This window comes from Polypterus senegalus, chromosome 12 (genome assembly GCF_016835505.1).
Source record: "Polypterus senegalus isolate Bchr_013 chromosome 12, ASM1683550v1, whole genome shotgun sequence".
Classification (NCBI taxonomy): Eukaryota; Metazoa; Chordata; class Cladistia; order Polypteriformes; family Polypteridae; genus Polypterus; species Polypterus senegalus.
In genome coordinates this window covers 48,630,315-48,651,655 of record NC_053165.1, presented here as the reverse complement: position 1 = coordinate 48,651,655, position 21,341 = coordinate 48,630,315, and the positions used below count along the sequence as shown (strand labels likewise).

General features: G+C 38.7%; 1 protein-coding gene across 2 annotated transcripts in view; it reads right to left on the bottom strand.

Moving 5' to 3' along the window:
• The window catches only part of cpne9 (copine family member IX), a 672,011-nt gene that overhangs the window by 179,134 nt on the left and 471,536 nt on the right, over positions 1-21,341 (bottom strand). For both annotated transcript variants that reach the window (XR_005635832.1, XM_039771535.1), the window contains exon 11: positions 3,228-3,269. Coding sequence is in view for 1 of the 2 variants with exons in the window: in XM_039771535.1 (XP_039627469.1) it covers positions 3,228-3,269 (42 nt within the window). In the remaining variant the exon portion in view is untranslated. The remainder of the gene's footprint in view (positions 1-3,227; positions 3,270-21,341) is intronic.

Below are 21,341 nucleotides of genomic sequence, written 5' to 3'. Positions count from 1 at the left end.
CAATGATTTTTGTTTTGGTAAGGTATTTACTATTGTTGAAATAATGCATTATCATTTCTAATGCCATCTTAGTAATGTCTTTAGTGTTCCAGGATGAAAAGTCAGTACTGATGTCTCTCCTCTATTGGATATCTATCTATATATCTCTTTTTCTCTTCCTCCATATATATATATATATATATATATATATATATATATATATATATAGGGTGGTCCAGATCTAATTTTGCAATTTTCATTACGCTATAACTTAAGTTTATTACACAGAGAATTCACAAAAAAATTTTTTTGTTGCCGATAGATAGCAGCACCTGCCCTCCATTCCAAAATGGCGGGGAGACTTGTCAGTTAAACAGCAGGTGCAATGTACTCGCCTTTTCATAATTGCATAATTAGATCTGGACCACCCTGTATATATATATATATATATATATATATATATATATATATATATATATAGTAACACTAGATGGCAGTATAACCGCGCTTAACCTGACACAGACACTGACAACACATTTTAAAAGCACCAAAAACTTGTTTTTATTTCTTCTTTTTGTGCAGTGCTCCTCAAGCACCACCACCACTAATAAACAGGCAAATAAATACACTAGTAATCACAATTCTCTCCTCTACACCTCCCAGCAAGCTCTGACCTCTACCTCCCAACTCCGGCTCACTTGCTGGGTCTCCAACAGTCCTTTAAACAGTCCTTGACCCAGTCGTGCTTCTGTCCTTCCGACCACGTGACTGGCTAGCACTTCCGACTCTAATGAAGAACTGCTTTTTCTTCAGCCTGGAAGTACCTCAGGGCTTCTGTCCTCGTGAAAGGATGGAAAGGATGAGTCCCCAGGTCCTTTGACAGCTGCCCCTGGTGGCACTTACGGCACCCAATAGGGCTGAGAAACCGAACTCCAGGTTCCAGGATGCCCTGCAGGAATCCGAGCACCGCTACACTCCAGGGAAGCTGCCATCTATTGTTTTTGGGGCGGCAGTGTTGGGTTGAGCTGCCGGCCGTCCATCACAATATATATATATATATATATAAAATAAAAAATGTTTCTCTGTCTGTAAGCTTTTCACAAGAGAACTACTTAACGGATTTAGGTTTGGTTTTTTTCTATAATTTGCTTGAACATTCCGGTTGATTTTGCGACTTCTCCCATAGTTCGCTTGCAGTACCAATTTATTTGCCCAAATCCAACAGAGACGCTGCAACCTGAGGGGGTACGTACCAGCCTCTGTTCAAGTCGCTGTACCTCTCGCCACATGTTGGAGCATACTTTGACTCAGCTTAGCTAGCAATACCTGTTTGTTCAACAGAAATTATCATGTACAGGTTGTTAAGGAGTAACATTTGATGCTTTTGAGAGAGAGAGAGCAGATCTACATGTGTTTAAAATGTAGCTGCTGATTTCCAGAGATATCATGGCCATGTGCTTTTCTCCCCACACGGGGGACGCTCTCCCAACAGAGCTGAACACGATCAGATACAGTGCCAACTTTTGACATTGGAGCGTGCCTACTTTCCGCTTCTGTGGATGGAGCTGCGGTGGACAGCTAGTTACAGATAAACTCCGGTCATGAACATGCTTCTTCTGGGGCACCTTCACGACTCTAGTAAGGTCAGCAGTTCCAAGCCAAGTCAAAAGATAGTGCTGCTAATTGCCTCTCCCATTTCATCAGCAGTACTGAGGGCCAAGCCTCACTTACCCTCTGGACCTGAAAGTCCTGCACTCTCTGTGAGAGCACCCTTAATATGCCAGCTGGCTGCTGGAAGTCTATTCATTCTGGTTCCCACACCATAGCTGTGGGCCATTAACCTTTTGAATTATTTTGCCTTTGTGTTCATTAAAGAAGATTTTACCAGGGTGGGTACATAAATATTTCACATGCCCACTACCTATCCTTTACACTCCTAAACCCTTGTAGCGATTTTCTTTGTTAGAGGTTTTCCTTGTATTAGAAGTTTAGGCAGTGTTTCTCAACTATGCTTTTTTTTGGTTACAGTGATTTCTTGGCTGTGATTCCTGTTTTGTTGAGCTGGGTCCAGCTGCAGATCTCCGCAGCAGAGTAGCTCTGCTAGACAACCAATTGGACTGCAGGGTTTTGTCATTTGCTTTACTTGACTTGAGTCAGATAATCCTCCTCCAACCCTAACCTTAACCAAAGTATAACCAGGTGTTATCACTGGCGTATATATAAAGCGACAGTCTCCTCAATGGAGTAGAGCTCTGTTGGCTTTGTTTTGTGCTTATGTCTTTTCTTCTGGCTGCTACTCCTTTTTTATTGTTGGCTATCTAACTCTAAAGGAACAGTTAGGCACTGGTGTATACATTTAAACATCCAGTGCATATTCTAAGGAGTTAAAATTGATTTAAATTGTAGCATACCTGTAGTCTCTTAGGTAGTTCAGCAGTTAGCTCTCCAGCTCCAAAGTGACAGGTTCAAAGTCTGTCTGAATTTTATATGTACTCCTGTGACATTTAATATGAGTAGTCCTGTGTCCTACACTACGTGTGTGCTAGGTTAAATGACAACTTAAATCTGTGAGTGACTGTGCCTGCGAATGTTCTGACACACCATCCAGGGCTGACATTTGCCATAAAGACTCCTGTAACCCTAAAATGAATGATACGTGTTGTCACACACGTGTGCATGGGAGGCAGCTAAAGGGCTTGAGTGAAGGCAGTTCGGAGGCATGCCGGGGTGTGGCAGAGTGCACTGACTCTTTTTCTCCCTTGCCTGTAGACCATTCCCGGGGGATTTCACCTGGCTCTCCTGACATCACTTCCGGGACTGAGCCAATGGAAGTCGGCCACACCAGCTCCAGTCCTTCTGATGTCATGTCCGGCTATGAACCAATGGTGGAAGACCACGTGCCGGATCCATATGACCTCACTTCCTGTCTCCCCCTTTAAAACCTGCCCCTTTTCCTTTGTTTCCTCAGTCTTGTTTTGGACTCAGTTGAATGTACTTCAGTGCTGATTATTTGTTAAAACGACTTTTGCAGCCAGGATACCACATTACATGGGTGGCTGCCCCAAACCTTTATCTGTCCATGTCTCGTTCTTGTGACAGTGTATGTACAATGATTCACTGTCTCGTTAGGTATCGATGAATTTGATTGACTTAATACAGTTTGTCAAATGAGTTAATGTCATAATTAATTTTCAAAAGAAATAATAAAGTATCAGAAGGGACTCCATGTAAGGAAGAAAAGTTCTTACCTGCCATCTCGATCCCAGTCATAGACGTCTACTTTAACTGTTCTGTAAAAATAAAAAATAAAAAGATTTTGGAAGTCTTACTGATCTAAAAACTTTACATTTGGACAGGAAATAACAGAAAATATTTGAAATGGTTACTATACAGTATACACACAAATGTTTTATTATGATTCATACATACTGTAGCCTTGTTTGTCGACAGTTTCCAAACAGTTTAAAATGTAGCTAACAGAAAAGCATTCCAGTAGTTGGTATGACTTACTATACAAAAAAAAAAAAAAAAACACTCTGCAGCCCAAGAGTCTTTGTTTTAAAAGTTTTAGTGAAATTCTAAAGAAACAGTTTACACATGAAAATAATGAAGAAATTTGATAATGCACACAACAAAAAAAAAAAAGAAAATATTTCTTGTCTATGATGTTCTGTTTAACTTGAAGTTGACTTCTTGAAGTTTCCATCTGTTATCAGACACACAAGGACCTATGTTGGATATACATACATACAGTCAGAAATCAATATGGCCTTAATGCTTTTCTGTCTCACAGTTCATATTTCTTTCAAGCTGTCTAACTTCAATCTAAGAGAAATTTGTTATCTAAATTTAGGAACATAGCAGATCATTGAGGACAATCCATTATTTTTCCATTTGACATTGCTTATTTATTCTATGCCAGTGTAATATTGTCCAAGTAGTACTTCAGAGAGTGTAGTAACACAGTTTGTACCAACTCTGCTTTAAGACTGACAGGGTTTTTTTTAAGTAATCAACAGAAGTTGGGACACTTGTGTAAATTGTTTGCTTCAACTTGCAAGGCTTCATTTACTTTAATTGCTGCAGAGCATCTGTAGTTTAGAACCTATTAATTTTTCCCTGAAGAAGGCCTATTTCTAATACTGTGAAATTTCCTTTTTTTCAGTTTTTGCTAATCTAAACTTAACCTTTGGCAGTTTACTGCTTACCTTTTCACCATTTCAAGTCATTTATTGTATTACAACTGATTAAATTTGAAGAAAAACTGGAAAATCAGAGGTGTTCTAAAACTTTTGACAGGTAGTGTAAATGTAAATGTATTATTTATATTATTTATATTGTCACGCTTGGGTTACAGATTTGCACAGAAACACATGAGGTTGTAGAGACAGGAACTTTATTCAAACACTGCAAATAAACGTTTGTCTCTTTTTCAAAATTTTAAACGTGCTCCAAGACATGGTAGAGATCCACCAGGAGCAGAGAATGAGAGAATGAGAGAGAGAGAGAGAGAGAGAGAGAGAAAAAAAAAAGCAAACAAGATTCCAAAACTAACAGGTGCTGTTCAGGCTTTTAAGTATGTGGAGTACCTTGCGGGAAGTATATCGCGCGACAGAGCAGCCCACAAGCAAGCCCAGCAAGCCCAGCAAGCCCAGCAAGCCCAGCAAGCCCAGCAAGCCCAGCAAGCCCAGCAAGCAAGGAAGCAATGTGAAGGTAGTCTGTCAGCCTTTTTAGGAGGGGTTTTCCCAGGAGCATCTGTATACTCTAGAGGAGCGTTCAGCCCCCCAGCTCACAATATACTGTATTATGATTTCCTATCAGGAAAATGTCCTGAAGTTCTGGTAAAAAACACCTAAAACGAAAGACAACTTCACACTGGCGGCTAGAAATCAGCTCTCCACACCTTTGCGAAAAGACAGGGACCACAAGGGTGTATTCTGGATTTTAGAGAAAAATCCTTAGGGGATGTCCTGAGGAGGAAAAGTTAATTCCAGTCTACAGAAAATCTAAAATACTCTGCCAGAATATTAGAGGGCAAGAAAATCAGATGACATTCCCGGATTTTAGCAAATGTTGCCTTCTAAGGAAAGATGGGCTCATGATGGCCATTTAACAGGCAGGAGGTCAACACATTTCATCCCAGCTGCTGCGTGAGACCATGTTACCACTTTAACACACACAACTGGGGAGATAGCTGAGATACCCAGCTCTATAAGGGGTACAGATGGCTTGGGGTTACAAGAATAGCATCAGATGTACTGTAGTATTCGATCCTGAAGGGAGATATGTAATGGTCATAGGGGACTTATCTAACTGTAAAATGATTTTGATAAATGTTTATGCACCTAATGTTGATGATAAGGAATTTATACAAAATTTATTTGCATCCATTCCCAATCTGAACACTCATAAAGTTATAATGGCTGGGGACTTTAATTGTGTTTTAAATCCACTTTTAGATAGGACTTCATCCACAGGGGGAACGGCATCTAACACTGCAAAGATAATTACAAAGTATATAACTGATCACAACTTATCAGATCCCTGGAGGTTTTTAAACCCAAATTCAAGAACATATTCTTTCTACTCACCAGTACATCATTGCTACTCAAGGATTGATTACTTCTTTATAGACAATAACTTCTTGCCTAAGATTAAATCTTGCAAGTATGATGCTATTGTTATTTCAGACCATGCACCTATGATCTTGGAGCTGAAATTACTAAGCCCCATACACTCACCCCGCAGATGGCGCCTCAACCTGCTTCTATTAGCTGACGAGAATTGTACGGAATTTATATCCAAACAAATCAAATTCTTTCTAGAGACAAATACATCACCCGGATCTCTGCTGGAATACTCTGGGAAACTCTTAAGGCCTTCTTAAGAGGACAGATTATCTCATATCTTTCCCACAGAAATAAATCCGAAGCGAAGAAAGTAGCAGAGATAAAAAGCGAAATTACTAAAATAGATGAAGGACATGCCAGACTACCAAGTGAGACTCTACATAGGAGGAGGCAGGCTCTACATTCAGAATTAAACATCTTGACAACTAAAGAAACTGAACAACTAATTTACAAATCCAGACATCATTACTATGAACATGGAGAGAAAGCTAATAAGCTTTTAGCTCAACAAATTCACAAGCAAGAAGTGCACAACGCAATCTCGGTAATCACTAACACGAACGGAGATAAAATCATCGAACACAAAAATATAATGCACACTTTCAGAGACTACTATAAATCCCTATATACTACTGAGTTTAAAGAAGACAATACACAATCTAATGCATTTCTGGATACATTACAGATACCACAAATAGACGCTTTTAGTGTGGAAGAACTTGATAAACCTCTGGCATTATCAGAATTACTAGATGCTATAAAGTCACTCCAAGGTGGAAAAGCAGCAGGCCCTGATGGCCACCCTGCATAGTTTTACAAGAAATTCTCCGCTCAGCTAGGTCCCCTCCTATTAGCAACATTTACAGAAGCCAGAGATAACCAATTTCTTCCACAAACCTTTTGCCAAGCACTAATCACTGTCTTTCCAAAACAAAATAAGGACTTATTACAATGTGTATCATACAGACCAATTTCACTTCTGAATAACGACGTTAAAATACTCTCTAAACTCTTAGCCAGAAGGATGGAGAAAGTGCTCCCCTCGGTAATATCACAAGACCAAACTGGATTTATTAGGGGCCGACACTTATCTTCAAATCTTCGACGCCTGTTTAATGTAATATACTTTACCTCTCAGACAGCCTTGGACTCACAATCCCTCCTAACCCATTAACAGCTGTGTTTGGGGTTCTACCAGAGGGGCTTAAAATGGAGAAAGACAAACAAATTGTGATTGCATTTACTACACTCTTGGCACGCAGACTCATTCTGATAAACTGGAAGAACCCAAACTCTCCTCTTTTAAGTCAGTGGGAAACCGATGTGTTATATTATTTGAAATTGGAAAAAATCAAATACTCAGAGGATCCGTACAGACTTTTTTCAAAACATGGCAGGATCTAATCAGTAATATTTTAAAATAAGTTCATAAAGCACAGAGAATTTATTAATTTAGGTATGTTTACAAGCCTTAACTTTTACGCCGTTTGTGTCCAAGTGACCAATGTTTTAGGGAAATAGTTATAATTTAATCTGAATTAATGCAGAGCTTTTTGGGACTGTCAATTTAAACAGGTGAAACACCAGTCCACAAAAAAAATCCTACAAGAAAATAAGAAAAGACAATTAATATCAGATACATAAATGCACCATACTAAAGAACTCAAAATATTTTTATTGTGAGCAGCTTAGAATTAAACCAATAAACCCTGCAAGTATGGAAATTGGGGTCCTGCAGCACTCCATAATCTCTGTTGCTTGCCCACTTTAGCATATGCTACAATCAAGCATTGTCAATTAACAATCTCACTCACAACTGAAAGTGAAATACCCATAGTGCAGTAAGTCTGACCAAAATCCTTCATGTGGGCATTACCAATATTTCGTTATGCCAAAGCCCAACAATACTTTTATAAATGCAACAACAGACCATGGTATCCTTAGAACAATTTTGATGAGAGAAAACCATTCATCTCTCAACATGCTCACCAACCTATGCATGTAATTTTTCTGATATGACATCAAGTTCAGTTTTGACAGCCCCCAAGGTACTACTATCCATAGGACCACACTATCTGGTAACATATCCCACACGTACTATATTTAATTCTTTGTGTGAAGAAAAACTTTGTACAAAGCCTTCCTTTAACCAGCTTTCATCTGTGCCTGTGTATTTTTGTTGAAAAATGTATTGGCCCCTCTAAATTTCTGTTTGCTAAAAATGAAAAGATTCAACTCCTTCAGTCTTTGCTCACAGTTCATACTTCTCTGACCTTGAATCAAACTATCTCCACCTCTCTGGTCTGGATTTTCCTCCGCGCCAACTGTCTTCATACAGGAAACCTGGGCAAGATCTCTACTATAGCACAGGCCAGTCATTTTCTCCTCAAGGTCAGCAACTCTGATCTGCTAGACATGTCCTGCATATGTAGGCCTCATGGAAGCAGGCATCCCAGAAGTCCAACATCAAATAAGACTTGCATTGTATTGGCCTCATTTTTTAAATTTGAATAGAGAGAGAGAGAGAGGCAGAGAGAGGTTGGGAGCAGGCACCGATAACTTGTAGCTGCAACCACCACACAATGAACCACCTGGAATGGGACCCGAGTGCAGGGGGTGACACCTCAGCACCACACTGAAGAGTGACTGGACTGCCAATCCTGCCACCAACCCTAAAGTTTTGCCTGTAAGTTGAAGGACCTGCTTGCAGGGCCGGATGCAGGTTAACGTCATACCAAGGACGGAGCGATTGCAGGTTAATGCAACATGACTGACTAAAGAAATCTTAACATAAGACAACTTTTAATCAGCTAGGCTCATTTACATATAATGACTATGAATGATTTCAAAAAACCAATCAGCATGCAGATAAATGGCATGGTCCAGAAACCCACCTCTGCTACTTAGTATTGTGTAAAGTCCCAAAACAGTTAATTACTAAGAGTCATAGCTGATGCCTGATTAAGAAGGAATAAGACTTCTTAAATGCAAATTGTCATCAGAGAACAAAATATAAAGTTAAATGTTATATATGATCTCATTTTCTAATTTAAATGCCCTGGTACAAATGTCAGGGTGTCCTTGCTCAAGGGCTCAACAGAGTAGAGTCACTTCTGGTGAACGAGTGCCAGCGCAGATCCCTAGACTCCCAATCATAGAATAGGATATCCTCAGAGGATAGTGAACAGATTAACCGTTTCTTTTATTTAAATATGTTTCATGTCTTTATTGGTACTGAACTGTACATTATTCCTTTCTGTTCCCTTAGATGAAGGTATTTCTTAATTTTTTTTGTCAAATGCCACTTCCATTTCCAAAACAAATTTGTAAAACACCCTTTGACTGTTCTCTTTACACTTTCTTTCTTATTGGCATGACCATTTGCAGGATGGTGTTTAGTGTAGCTGACTTAACTAGGATTCTTTTTCTATCCTCTTAATTCCTTGCCCTCTGATAAGTCGTTTACTTATTTAGTTTTAACTGCAATGACACCAGTTAAATATTTACTTACTGTCCAATTGATTTTGTTTAATTGCTTGGTGAAGTGGACAAAGTGGTTGCAGAGTGCTGAGCACTGCATGTTACTTCTGTGTGGGAGTTAATTAAAATATTATGCTTGCTCCTAAAAACTTGGGTTGCCACTAAAGAGCCATGTTGGACTTTTTCCAACTGTTTTTCCCTTTAGAAGTTTTTTTTTTTTCCTTTCATTTTTCGTCTGCACAGGAGCAAAAGTAACCAAATGTTTGAGAGTGGCTGAAAGGGGACTTTTAAAATGTTAAATCAGCACAGGCAGCAGTAGAAACTAGCAGGACAGTAAGTAAACAAACAGAATTGTAGTAGCTAATAGTAAAAGGCGTGTTTTCTCAGTGAGAAGGAATTAAGATGTGAAACTAGATAAAGCCATACACAGCACTCAAACTGAGGAAAATCAGCAGTCGTGCAAGAGCCAGGGCATAGGTTTTCATTCATAAGAAGAAAGGCATTTACATTTAAGTACAGTGTAGGTGGTGGGCTGGACTTGTAAGTAATTGATGGTGCTGGCAGGGAACAAAGTAAGCAGCAGCAGAAGTTGGCAAAACAGTAAGTAGATTGTTGTAGAAGCAAGTAGTATATAACAATCATTTTTCCTTAGTACAAAAAAGGCACGGGTTAAAAAGGATCACTAGATAAAGCAGATCATAGCACAGATTCAAGGGAGTCATACATGTGTATTAATTGAGAGGAACACAATTAACTTAAGTACAAACAGTGTAGGCCATGGCCTCAGCCTTAGGAAAATTGGAAAGCAAGCAGGAGAAATGTAAAGTTTAGTGACTACAAAGATGCATAGCAGGTGGAGGTGAGTTTTACAGGAGCTTAAGGGGACAGCAGGTGTGAAATAACTGCAGGAGTTTCTCTAAAGTTGGGAATTAATTTCTTCATTTACATAATATAATTGAAATAATTTGAGTTAAGGAGTTTTTTAATCCAAATTTAGTTAACGATGCTAATACAATGCGGGTCCCATTTGACGTTGAAATATTTGGAGGTTTGGTGGTTTGAACAAGTTGTGCCTCCTAGAGACCAACAGCTACAGAAGAAGCCACCTGATCATTCACATGGAGTTCATGGTCACTAAAATTCTGGATTTTAGTTCAGGCCAAGTTTATAACTTCAAGTAAAGGCACAAACAATAATATAATACCAAGCACACAAAGTAATGTGGAACTTTCTAGCCCAAAGTTAAATTGTCATAGTAAAATTGACTAATACATTAAAAATTGCCTGTTTAAATGCTTGGAATATCTACTACAGTAATCCCTCCTCTGGAACGCAATCCCCGCGATAGGTGAAAATCCGCGAAGTAGAAATCATATGTTTGTATGGTTATTTTTATATATTTTAAGCCCTTAGAAACTCTCCCACACTGTTTATAAATATTCTCCGCACATTTCTACAGTAAACCCTTGGTTATTGCGGTTAATCCGCTCCAGACAGATAAATGAATTTCCACGAAGTAGGATTCTTTATTTATAAATCTAATATTTTTGCAGTTAGAGCATTGAAAACCTGTTTACGACCTTCTAAATACATTTCTTAACATTATTAGAGCACTCTAGACATGAAATAACACCCTTTAGTCAAAAGTTTAAACTGTGCTCCATGACAAGACAGAGATGGCAGTTCTTTCTCAGGTTAAAAGAATGCAAACATATCTTCCTCTTCAAGGTGCGCGTCAGGAGCAGAGAATGTCAGAGAGAGAGAGAGTAAAGTAAACAATCAAAAATCTATACGTGCTGTTGGGCTTTTAAGTATGCGAAGCACCGCGATAAAGCCGCCGCAATGAAGGGATCAATGTGAAGGTAGCCTTTCAGCATTTTTTAGAGGAGCGTCCGTATTAGCCCCTCTGCTCACACTCTCCCCGTCAGGAGCAGAGAATGTCAGAGAGAGTGAGAGAGACAGAGAAAAGCAAACAATAAAAAATCAATACGGCTGTTAGAGCTTTTAAATGTGCGAAACACCACACGGGAAGCATATCGTATATCATTGAGGAGTTTTATTTAATACGTGCTCTAATTGGGTAGCTTCTCAGCTATCCGCCAATAGCGTCCCTTGTATGAAATCAACTGGGCAAACAAACTGAGGAAGCGTGTACCATAAATTGAAAGACCCGTTGTCCGCAGATTCCGCGAACCAGCTAAAAATCCATGATTTATATTTAGATATGCTTACTGTATATTTAAAATCCACGATAGAGTGAAGCCACGAAAGTCGAAGCGTGATATAGCGAGGGATCACTGTATATAATAAAATGCTACGGTCTGATTGATCAGTTCGGCATTACTGTCATTGCTCAATTTGGCTTTGGTGACGCGAAGAATGAGGAAGTGTGAGTGTGTGGCACACAAAGAGGAGTAAAGGTGTATGAGTCACACAAAGAGATTTGCCTTCAAAGCTAGCAAGTATAAAACTGGACAGGAAAGAAGAAAGGTGCCTCACAAATAATGAAAGAGTATGTTACAGAAACTCAAGAAAGGGAGTGCTGGTGAAAAGGCATTCACACACACATGAAAATACAGGAGAAAGGAGCTGAAGGTACACGTAGGGCAAGAGTTAACACATATTTGCAACAGGTACCCTGATATCATAACAATACTATAAACCTGGCTAAATAGCAGAGTTGGAGATGAGTATAACAAAGATGGGGACACATTTTAGGAAAGAGAGGCAAAACAGAAAAGGAAGGCCATTTATGTAAAGCAAATTAAATACACATTGTCTTCATTAGGATGATAAACAACATCTTAGTGAGAACGTCTGGATTTGACTGGGAAAAATTAGGGATATAGGCCTGATATTGGTGGTGTGTTATAGACCTCCCTGCACAAATACTGGTTTCAATGAATATATTTGTATTAACATTAAAAAGGGAGGTTTAGAGGGGGGATACTACAGTCATAGGGAATTTTAGTTACCCGCATATTAACCAGCCTACTGTAATCTTACACATAGCAGAGTGCATAAGTAGGAGGTTTTAGATTTAACCAGTGACTGTCTTTTAATGCAATATGTTAAAACATCAAAAAGAGAGGAAGGTTGTCTAGATTTAGAATTTTGTAATAAACAGGACAAAATTTGGGCTGTAGACAGGGTTGAAGCATTCAGATCTATAGGCCATGATATAATACATTTCACAGTATTTTTGAAAGAGTGTATAAACAAAAGAGAAAATAGGTAATTTAACTTTAGTTGGGAAAAATGTTTAACAGAGATGTCAAAGTCTAAAAAGTATAAACTGAGATAAGCTTTTAACTGTGAACAGTCAAGGAATGGTGGACCAGGTTTAAAATGTTTTATATCTAATGCAGGACAAGTTCATCCTGAGGTTTAGAAGCAGTAAGAAATTTAAAAAAACTGCAGTATAAGGCATATAAAACTAACAACTGTAGTGAATAACTATGCTAATCATATGGCATAGGAGAGAAATGGTTAAAAAGAATATTAGGAGAGCTAAAGATAAGGTAGGAGAAATATTGCAAAAGAGGTGACCATAAGAACTTTGCTCTATAGTTTAATAGTAAATCAATGGTTAAAGAAACTGTGATGTGCATTAAAAACACTAAGGTTGAATTAAAATATACAGACAGTGAAAAGGTGAATGATTTTTTTCTGAAATTTTCATGTATGAACGGGTTGGATGATGGATGAATGAACAAGTGGAAAACCTTCCAGCAGTAACAGGGACTACTAAGGAGGTACTTACTGATTTGGCAAATGTAGAGAGAGTAGTTCTGCTTGGATTAGTAAGGTTAAACAAATCTCCAGGGCCAGGTAACATTTACCCATGAATGTTAAGGGAGGTTAGTGAGTGCATATGTAAATGCTTTGTGCATATTTTTCAAAATTTAATGTGCCTTGGTGAATTGCCTAAGGAATGGAAAACAACAAACATTGTTTATGTTATATAAAAAGCATCCATCCATCCATTATCCAACCCGCTATATCCTAACTACAGGGTCACGGAGGTCTGCTGGAGCGAATCCCAGCCAACACAGGGAGCAAGGCAGGAAAGAAACCCTGGGCAGGGCGCCAGCCCACCACAGAGTGCATACACGCACACCAGTAACTTCCGGTCGCTGCACTGTAGCAGACATCTCAGTGCATCTCTCTGTGTTTTGTACCTGCTTTTCGTTCTTAAATCAATAGTTTTAAATAGTAATAGTAATAAATCAAATGTAAAAATTGTTTCTTTTAGTTTTCTTTGGTTTTCTTTTACTAGTTTTCAAGTAGTTATTTCTATAAAATGCTTTATAACATTTGCGAAAAATTTCTTACTTTTGATCGTTATTGCCTTTGGAATGCGCTACCTGTGCTGGAAATCCCAGCTGTGTGGCCGGCGCTGTTCATTTACAGCCGGGATGCGCTGCTATCAATGAGACCAGCTACTAGTTACTCCCCGTGTATTACTAATATACCGGACAAATTAAAATCTTTGAAACCAAGAAAGAGAGGAAAAAGAGGTGGACTATGAGTACGTCTGAGACGGAGAAGTTTTAAAACACCTTTGCCAGCTATCATCATGAGCAACGCACAGTCCTTGCGAAATAAACTGGACGAGCTGAGAGCATCTGCGCGATACCTCCACGAGTACCATGAAAGGTCTCTGATGTGCTTTACGGAGACCTGGCTTAAGAATACAGACTCGGCTACAGCAGTTGAAGTAGATGGATTTGTTTGTGTATGGCAAGACAGAAATCCAGCTTCTGGTAAGCAGACGGGTGGTGGGGTCTGCCTTTACATTAACAAAAGGTGGTGCAGAAATATCGCTGAAAAAGAGTGTATCTGCATGCCGAATATTGAACTACTCACCGTCGGACTTCACCCATAATAATCTATTATTTGTGACAGTCGTTTACATTCCGCCGCATGCTGATGTGGGATCTGCAGCAGAAATGATTCTTGAAACGGCTCATAAGCGAGAAACCAAATCACCTGGTTCTTTCAAACTTGTGACGGGTGATTTTAATTTATGCAATCTGGAGTCAGTATTACCAAATTACCATCAGTATGTGAATATTAATACTAGAGGGGACAAAACTCTGGACAAATGCTATGGAAACATCCCTGGTGCCTACATATCGCATCACAGAGCAGCTCTGGGTGCGCCTGACCACGTCGTTATTCATGTACTTCCGACATACAAACAGAAACTGAAACAAGAAACACCAGCCATACGAATAACACAAAACTGGTGCAAGGACAGTGTAAAGGAACTACAGGAATGCTTCTCCAGTACAAAATGGGATGTGCTGATATCCTCACAGTCAATGAATGAGACTACTTACACTGTCAGTGAATATATGAAATTCTGTGAGTCTACGATCATTAAGGAAAAAACTGTCAAGTTGTACCCAAACAGTAAGCCATGGATCACTAGAGGGGAAAACATTACTATTGGAAAAGCAACATGCACATCAAGAAAATAAGATAGAAGATAAGCAAATTTTACAGCAAATGATTAACAGGTTAATTAAAAAAAATAAAAGATGTATGGGAGAAAAAATCAAGAGGTGGTCTAATGATAACAATCCAAAGCAGGCCTGGAAGGGACTAAAAACAATTACATGACTAGGCTCTAAAAAGAATGTGAATTTTCCAGCTGACAAAGACCACAAGCTTTTAGCAGAACTGAATAACTTTTTTGCCAGATTTGAAACAAGTGATTTCAGCACCCAAAATACAGAAATAAAGGAGATGCTTTATAAAAACACCAGGAATTCTGCTGTGATGAGGTTCAGTTTAACTGAAGTGGAGAAAGGCTCGTGGCAGATCAAAACAAGCAGTGCAGTGGAACCAGACGGCATATCAGGTCAGCTCTTAAAGTCTTGTTTTGAGCAGCTCTCTCCAGTTTTTCATTTGCTTTTTAACTGGTCTCTGACCTGTGGTATTGTACCTAAGCTGTGGAAACAATCAATCATTACCCCTGTATCTAAGGTTTCTAGGCCAAGCTGTTTAAATGACTACAGACCAGTGGCACTTACATCTATTCCAATGAAATGCTTTGAACATTTGGTGAAAAACATTTTAATGACAGAGACAAAGTCTTTTCAAGACAAAAATCCATTTGCTTACTGTGCAAACAGAAGTGTGGAAGATGCCCTGCTTGTTATCTTACATCAAATCTACACCTTTCTTGATCAGCCTGGTTCATATGACAGAGCACTATTTTTGGATTTTTCTTCAGCGTTCAATACCATGCAGCCTCATATACTGATTCGGAAATTGAACAGTATGAATGTAAACCCATTTATTACACTATGGATTCAGACCTTTCTTTTAAATCGTTCACAGACAGTTAAAGTACAGGACACTTTTTCAATAGTCATTCATTCAAACACAGGAAGTACGCAGGAGTGTGTCTTGTCACCATTACTGTTTACTCTGTACACAAGTGACCTGAGACAGAACAATGACTACTGCTCCATTATCAAGTGATGACACCTGATGACACCATGCTCATAGGAGGCATATCTGGGGAGGATGAAAGCCACTATCTAAATCAAGTGAACTGTATGGTAAACTGGTGCAATAAAAACTATCTCACTCTAAATGTAAAAAAGACCAAAGAAATTATATTTGATTTTAAGAGACAGAAATCTGTATGTTCACCCATTGTTCCTCTGGGAGAGAAGGTAGAAATAGTGACTGAATATAAATACTTAGGATCTAACCTAGATAACAATCTTAACTGGAATACAAACACAAAAAAATGATTCTCTAAATGCAACCAGCGCTTATTTCTCCTCCATAAACACAAAGTATTTAAACTAGACAAGGACCTCATGTTGTCCTTTTATCGCAGTATGATCCAGTCTGGTTTAATAGTCTGACAAACCAAAATTCAGAAAAGCTCCAGTAGATTAAGAAGTATGCAGCTAAAGTTATTAGGGCTGACGTAGATGGTTTGACTAGTGTGCGTCAGAGGGCAATGTTAAAGAAACTGGAAATCATCTCAACTGATGACAGACATCCATTATATGTAGAATTGAAAATCAGAAAGGATAGTCGCTTTGAAAACCCACACAAATCGCTCCAGAAACTCCTTTCTTCCTAGTGCCATACGACTTTTCAATAAGAAATATTGGAGATAATGATTAAGGTTTTGATATACCTGTATATCCTGTAACCTTTTATTTTCATTTGTGTTGTATGTATTGTCTAACTGCCTTACCTTAACCTTTCTTGTTTCTATTTGTCTGTTTTATTTCATTCTGTCTGTTTTTAGATGCAACTGAGAAAGCAAATTTCATGTTTTCTTCTGTAAACATGACTAAATAAAGAAACCTTAAACCCACACACCAGGGACAATTTAGAATCACCAATGCACCTAACCAGCATGTCTTTGGACTGTGGGAGGAAACCCACACAGACACGGGGAGAACATGCAAACTCCACGCAGGCAGGACCCGGGAAGCAAACCTGGGTCTCCTAACTGCGAGGCAGCGGTGCTACCACTGTACCACTCTATAAAAAGCATGATCAGGCTAATCTACTGTAAGTAAAAATAGGCAAGTAAGCTTAACTTTTATCACAGGTAAGTCAATGGCAGATATTATTAAGGAAAAGGAAGAGCATCAGATGGCAAGACCAGGAGCCTCATGTATAAACAGTGCGTACACACAAAAATGTTGCGTATGCCCGTTTCCACGCTCACATCGCGATGTATAAAAACTAAACTTTGAGTAAAGCCACGTACATTTTCAGACCAGCTCAATCCCTTGTGTACGCAAGTTCTTTGCTCGGTTTTGCAAACTGGCAGCACCCAGCATCAAAGCAGTGTTACTGTTCCTGTGTGGTTTCCTTTTAGTTTTTTGATTCACATCCCTGACGTGGCTTTATCAAATATACTGAAATTAACCACATATCATTTATTAGTTAAAGGCATCTCATTGTTATCAACCCATAACCATATACTGTAAGGGTGCATTGAATGGCCAAACTATTCTAAATACTATCACTGCTTCAGCATTGTTATTCTCACTGCACCACTGAGTAATTAACCAACTGTACCTGAGTGTGGAATCACAGCTGTACAGCAGCTGAATGGGTTATCAGTATACAACATCTTGCACACGCTGTCTCAGCCATGTGCACAATCTATTTGAACTGTTCCCATACGGCAAACACTTCAGAGCCTTTCCTTTAGGGACCTCGCAGTTCAGAAACAGTTTCATCTCAACTGCTCCTTGTAGAATTGTTTGTACTTATAAGTACAATTACCTCACTGTAAACTTGCACTACTGTTATAATATTGCACAACCTGAGCCACTTTATAAAGCGCGTATTTACATATGATGACGACTGGCATCTAAGTCGATTTAGATTTCCAAGCACTATCTTCTTTGAGCTCTTGATATAATTTTTAAGATGAAATGCAGTAAAGCATGTTTATTACATTATACAGATAAGTTTCAAAATTCATTAAAATAATGTATATTGTTAATAATTAAACATGTGAGGACACGGTGGTGCAACGCTAGCTATCAGGGATTGTTCCTGCCTCGCACTGTATGCTTTCTTGGATTGGCGCGACCTGGATGGATAGATGGATGGAATAATTAAACGTACTATGAAGATATTTCAATATTTCATAAAAGTTTTGAAGAATCAGTGTTCTAAGCTTACAGTGGGCTTGGCATCTATTACAGAGCTGATCGTGTGGCGATTGGTTACTTGGAGAAAGAAAAGGAAGGACAGGAATATGAGGTTTAGTACATTTGAGAGAGACAGTACTGCTGAGGTAAATTGTTTCATCAAAGCAAGCATCTTGCAGGATGCAGGAACAATCTCTGGACAGGGTGCCAGCTCATCGCTAATACTGCACCACCGTGTTCCCATGTTTTAACTTCCATGTTTTAATACATGCTTTAACTCCCATCATCATGAAATTATATCAAGTATACATCATAATATTTAAATTAAGAGAGCTGTAATATCATGAATGTAATGTATTCTGTGTCCTGTCGGCGGAAGAGAAAGCCTATTTAAGAAGCACGTAGTGATTCACACACATATAGCACATAAAAGAACACATACTGTAGAAAGAAGCATTAAGCGTGCTACTTTAGTTACGATGGGATTTGAGAAACTAGTAAATTAAATGATTTTAAGATGAAGTTTATAACGTTCTACTTTGATGACAAAATAAAATATATGATTAAAGTGGAAATTTCGAGATTAAAGTTGACATTTGGACATTTTTTTCAACTGTGTCCCAGTTTTGTTTTTCTTTTCTCTGTACACTAATACGCTTTCATATGACACTCAGACAGTGGGCTACGACTCGACTTTTCATGGCGACTTTGATATCTGACCACTTCTTATTTATTTCGGACACTTTGCAACTTTCTGAACTTGAACTTTCGAGTTTCTCCGCCAATCTATGTCACTCGGTTAACTTCCTTTTGTTGGTTATATCACTGCTTAAACCAACAAATAGTACTTTTCCCCTTGCCTCTATCTGGTATTCACTGAAATTCTTCTGTTTTCCCTCATGCTTTTGCCATTGCCTTTTCACAGAACCCTCAGTTTAAGGGCTATTTATATTGATTTGCATAATCAAAGGGGTGTAATTCTGTGAAGAGTTGGGGAGTGGCAGCAGGCGCGTGCACATGTGTTACTTTTCATGCTGACCAGGATTTATGGAGCGGAAGAACGTGGAAGTTGGCGTTCGCACAGATTTATGCATCTGGATTTTTTTGTGCATACACGCATTTCCACTTTTGTTCATACATGATGTTTTAGTGTGAATTCTATGCATGGCGTTATGCATGAGGCCCCAGGAGTGTTAGTGAGTAGTTATCATGGGTTCAGATGGGGGAGGCTGTGTTTTACTAAAATGATGGAATTCTTTTAAGGAAGCAACAGAAGTTCATCACTGAGGTGCAAATGATATAATTTATGCTTTTGATAAGGTCCCACATGAGAGGTTGAGTATCAGACTAAAAGAAGTGTGTACATGGGTGCAAAATTAGCTAAAAAAACAGGAAGCAAAGTTATGGTGCAAAGAACCTTATCAGAATTAGCTGATGGGGTCAGTGTTGGGTCTGTTGCTCCATTTAAGCCAATGGACATCAAGAGGCGACATGCCTGAAGTTTTTAAAATTATGAAAGGAATAAGTACACTGAACCCAGGCAGTTCATCAACAAGAAAATGCGGATACAGAAACTTTTAAAATGGGAAATATTGCACAAAAGTTAGAAGATTTTTCTTCACACAAAGAACCATAGATTCAAGGGATAAACTACTAAACTGGTAGAGTGAAGGACTTTAAGAACCTTTTAAAACTTAACTAGATATTATTTTGAATAAATTAAGGCTTCCTTGAGCTGAATGGCCTGTTCTCATCAAAATATTTTTTGAATGCTCTCATGTTCTAAGTCAGCTAGAGTTTCTTCTGTACTTCCCTACATTAGTTCCTCTCCTCAGCCACAAGCATAGGTGATTTGCTCCTGTGCAGATGGAATAAAACAACAAAAAAATTATTAAAGGAAAAAAGGCTTCAAAAATACTCCACAGTGGCAACCAAAATGAAGGTTTAGGAGCAAATACCTTCATTTAATTAGACGCTCAAAAAATAACACAGTAACAACACTCAGCTCTCACTATCCGATTAGAATAGAATGGTGTCAACCGTCTTGTTCCAACTATTACTAATTAAACTGCACATTAAAAACTATACTTACATCATGCATCTGTTAATTTACAGCACACACATCATCCAGTTTATATGATTACAGAGCGTATTAAACTATCACAGCATCAACTGGTGGAAAGCAAAATAACCCTGAATGGGGCAGCATTTTACTACTGGACACACGCACACACGGACTAGAATAGAACAGGGCCAATTTAGAGTTCCCAGTCTGCCTGATCTGACCTGAACACTTTTGAGAGAGAACATGTAAACATGATACAGACAGTAGCCTGGTCAGAATTAGATTTTTCTGTGAGGCAGCAGTTCTGACAACTGACCTATCATGTAGCTCATACATTTAGGTTATCCTGGTCACAGATGCCAACATGCTGGCAGTCTGTAAATTCTTGCACAGTGTGTTTCTTTTGGTTCTCTCATTTAGATCATTTTAGTTTAAAAATCATTGGTAAGATGTAGGCAAAAAATTCCCTGAGTGTACATCATCTGTCTTTTAGTACCGGTTTAAATTCCCTGGGCAATCCACTGGGTGCACATAATTGTCAGTAAATTAGAGCCACTAAGTGCACTGACAGCAAATCCAAAAATCCCATACACTGCTATATTTTAGGATTTCGCCCTTTGGGGGTCTGGCTTGTTTCACGCATGCTATAAGGTCACAATTCAGAAGTCTTGAAAAGTCCTTAATTGCTTCCCCAGACACATGTGGACATTTGTGCAGGATTTTTTTCCTCTTCCAGAAACTCTTGCCGTACATCTACAGGGGATAATGAATCAATGGATTGAAATTATTCATGTTATGCACAGTGTGATACTAATATATTCTATCAAGTTAATAAATGCTGACCCCCCAAATGTCTTATTAGCATTTCCTGGCAATTTTGATAAAATTTCCATCTTTGTTACAAATATAGAAAATCAGATGTAATTTTTTTTTCTCAACAGACTTATAAGAAGAGCTGCCACTCTTTTTGAAAGCTAACCCTGGGAACCTTTAGCAGAACAAACCAGGTATTTCTATAAACCTCATTATAAAACCAAAATTAATAATTTGACTAAATTGTTTTAGAAGGTAGACAGCTCTTAAGGGTTGAGAGACTGGGATTTTATCTGTGCAGAGTTTCTGTGGTCAACTTGTTTCTGCATGGCGTTTATGGTTACTTTGGGAACTAAAAGACGTGCATGTTAGATTTATAGTCCTTGTGTGACTGAGTGTGGGTGTTTGAGTGACTGTGCCCTACACCAGATTGATGCCCCATCTTGGGCTGGTTTCTACCCTGTGCCCCATGCTATCAGAAGAAGGTCTGGCTTAACACAATCCTGCAATGGAACAAGCAATTTGAAAACTGATCAAGGGGTGGTGTATCCACCATATGCAATATGAGTCATTGTAAAGTAGTGAACGAAAATAAACACATCCCTCCAACCAAAATCCATTTCCATTACACTCAAAACATGCTGATGGGTGATCAACTCCCCAGACCTCATGTGATCTCCTAAAGCAATCAAGTGTATCATTGGACTGGATATGATAAAG